A 1467-nucleotide genomic window follows, 5' to 3' on the forward strand; every position below is an offset into this window, starting at 1 on the left:
CTGAAAATGGGAGAGTGTTATAAATAACCACATGAAAATACACAACAACCAATACAATATGACATGATTAGTAAATAATGTATCCACATTTCGAGCACTATTAAAATACTGAACCAGGATGAAGAAATATTTTTTAATTAAGTTAAATAAACAAAAATTACGGATAATTCATTTTTAAGCCACAATTTATCATGCACTGTTCGCGTAATGTTAATGCCAAGTGTCACATTCTATGAAAACTTCCCGAAGATAGTTAACCGTGATTCATTCACACTGACGAACTTATTGGCAACATCTAACAAGTCCATTGCGTCGGTAGCACACCTGTGCACGTGGAGCGTCGAAGCTCTCCATCTGGGACCGCACGCCTACTATCCTGGAACGGATCTCCGAGTCTTTGGTCTGCTCGTAGCAGGTGTCCCACAAGGTCTGTAACACAGTGTAGTTGTCTAAGACACTACACAGGCTTGCTGCACGCACTGTCCATCTCGTGGGGCACAGTACACGGAACCCAGGGGTATCGGGGCTCATCTCCTCCTTCAGGGTCTGTAAAGTACTGTCCCTCTTTGGTGAATACTTAATCAGTTTGGAGACTTCATGCACCGTATCCATGGTGTCGCGCAAGAGCTTGCACTGACGTACACAGTCCCCAACCGCCAGATTGAGCGCATGTCCGTAGCAGTGCGTGAACACAGCTCGCTCCTCCTTTGCTAAGATGTTGGTCGCCACACCACGCTTCGCTCCGGTCATGTTGCTGGCCCCGTCATAACACTGCCCTCTGCACTGGCTCAAGGATAGGTTCATTCTTATAAGAGTGTCTTCTATGACCGACGTCAGTGTATTGGCGTCAATGGAATTTACTTGGTGAAACCCAACAAAGTCCTCGTGTACATTTAAGTCCTCGTCCACGTGTCTGAAGACTACCACCACTTGTTCTCGGTTGGACTTGTCTGTTGTCTCGTCAGCCATTATTGTGTAGAACTCGTTTGTCTTGATGTCGCTGGCCACTTTACGGAGGATGCGCAGTGCCATGAGCTGGAGTATTTCATTCTGGACGAACGAACGATCAGGGGCGACGAACTTGTCCCGCTTCCGTTCCAGCCACGCGAGGATAGAGCTGTCCGTCTCCCCGTGGTGTTGTAGCAGCTGCATGAAGTTCCCCTCATCGTCGTTGTGCCCAGGTAGCGCGATGCCCTGGCGTGCGAGGAACCGTATGCTGCGTAGAATTTGCAGCAGCTGCTTCCGGTTGTCGGCCTTCTCCTTATCGTGCCCCGCTGACAGCATCTCTCCCACGTCACGCGTCGTGGCGGGAAGCGTCACCAGTCGCTCGACCGCCTCCTTGTGGCACTCGCTTTCGTCGTGCTTCCGGAACTTCTCGGTACCCGCTTTCCAGTTGGAGAAGCCGTCACTGATGAAGCTGCCGTCCACCTTCGTGTTGCCGATCTTGCCCAACTTCTTGGCCGCCAT

General features: G+C 50.2%; 1 protein-coding gene across 1 annotated transcript; it reads right to left on the bottom strand.

Moving 5' to 3' along the window:
- Positions 1-282: 282 nt before the first annotated feature.
- LOC127857178 (zinc finger MYM-type protein 1-like) lies at positions 283-1467 on the bottom strand. The gene has a single exon (XM_052393595.1). It carries the CDS (start codon positions 1465-1467, stop codon positions 283-285), a length of 1185 nt encoding a protein of 394 aa, XP_052249555.1.

This window comes from Dreissena polymorpha, chromosome 14 (assembly GCF_020536995.1).
Source record: "Dreissena polymorpha isolate Duluth1 chromosome 14, UMN_Dpol_1.0, whole genome shotgun sequence".
NCBI classification, from domain to species: Eukaryota; Metazoa; Mollusca; class Bivalvia; order Myida; family Dreissenidae; genus Dreissena; species Dreissena polymorpha.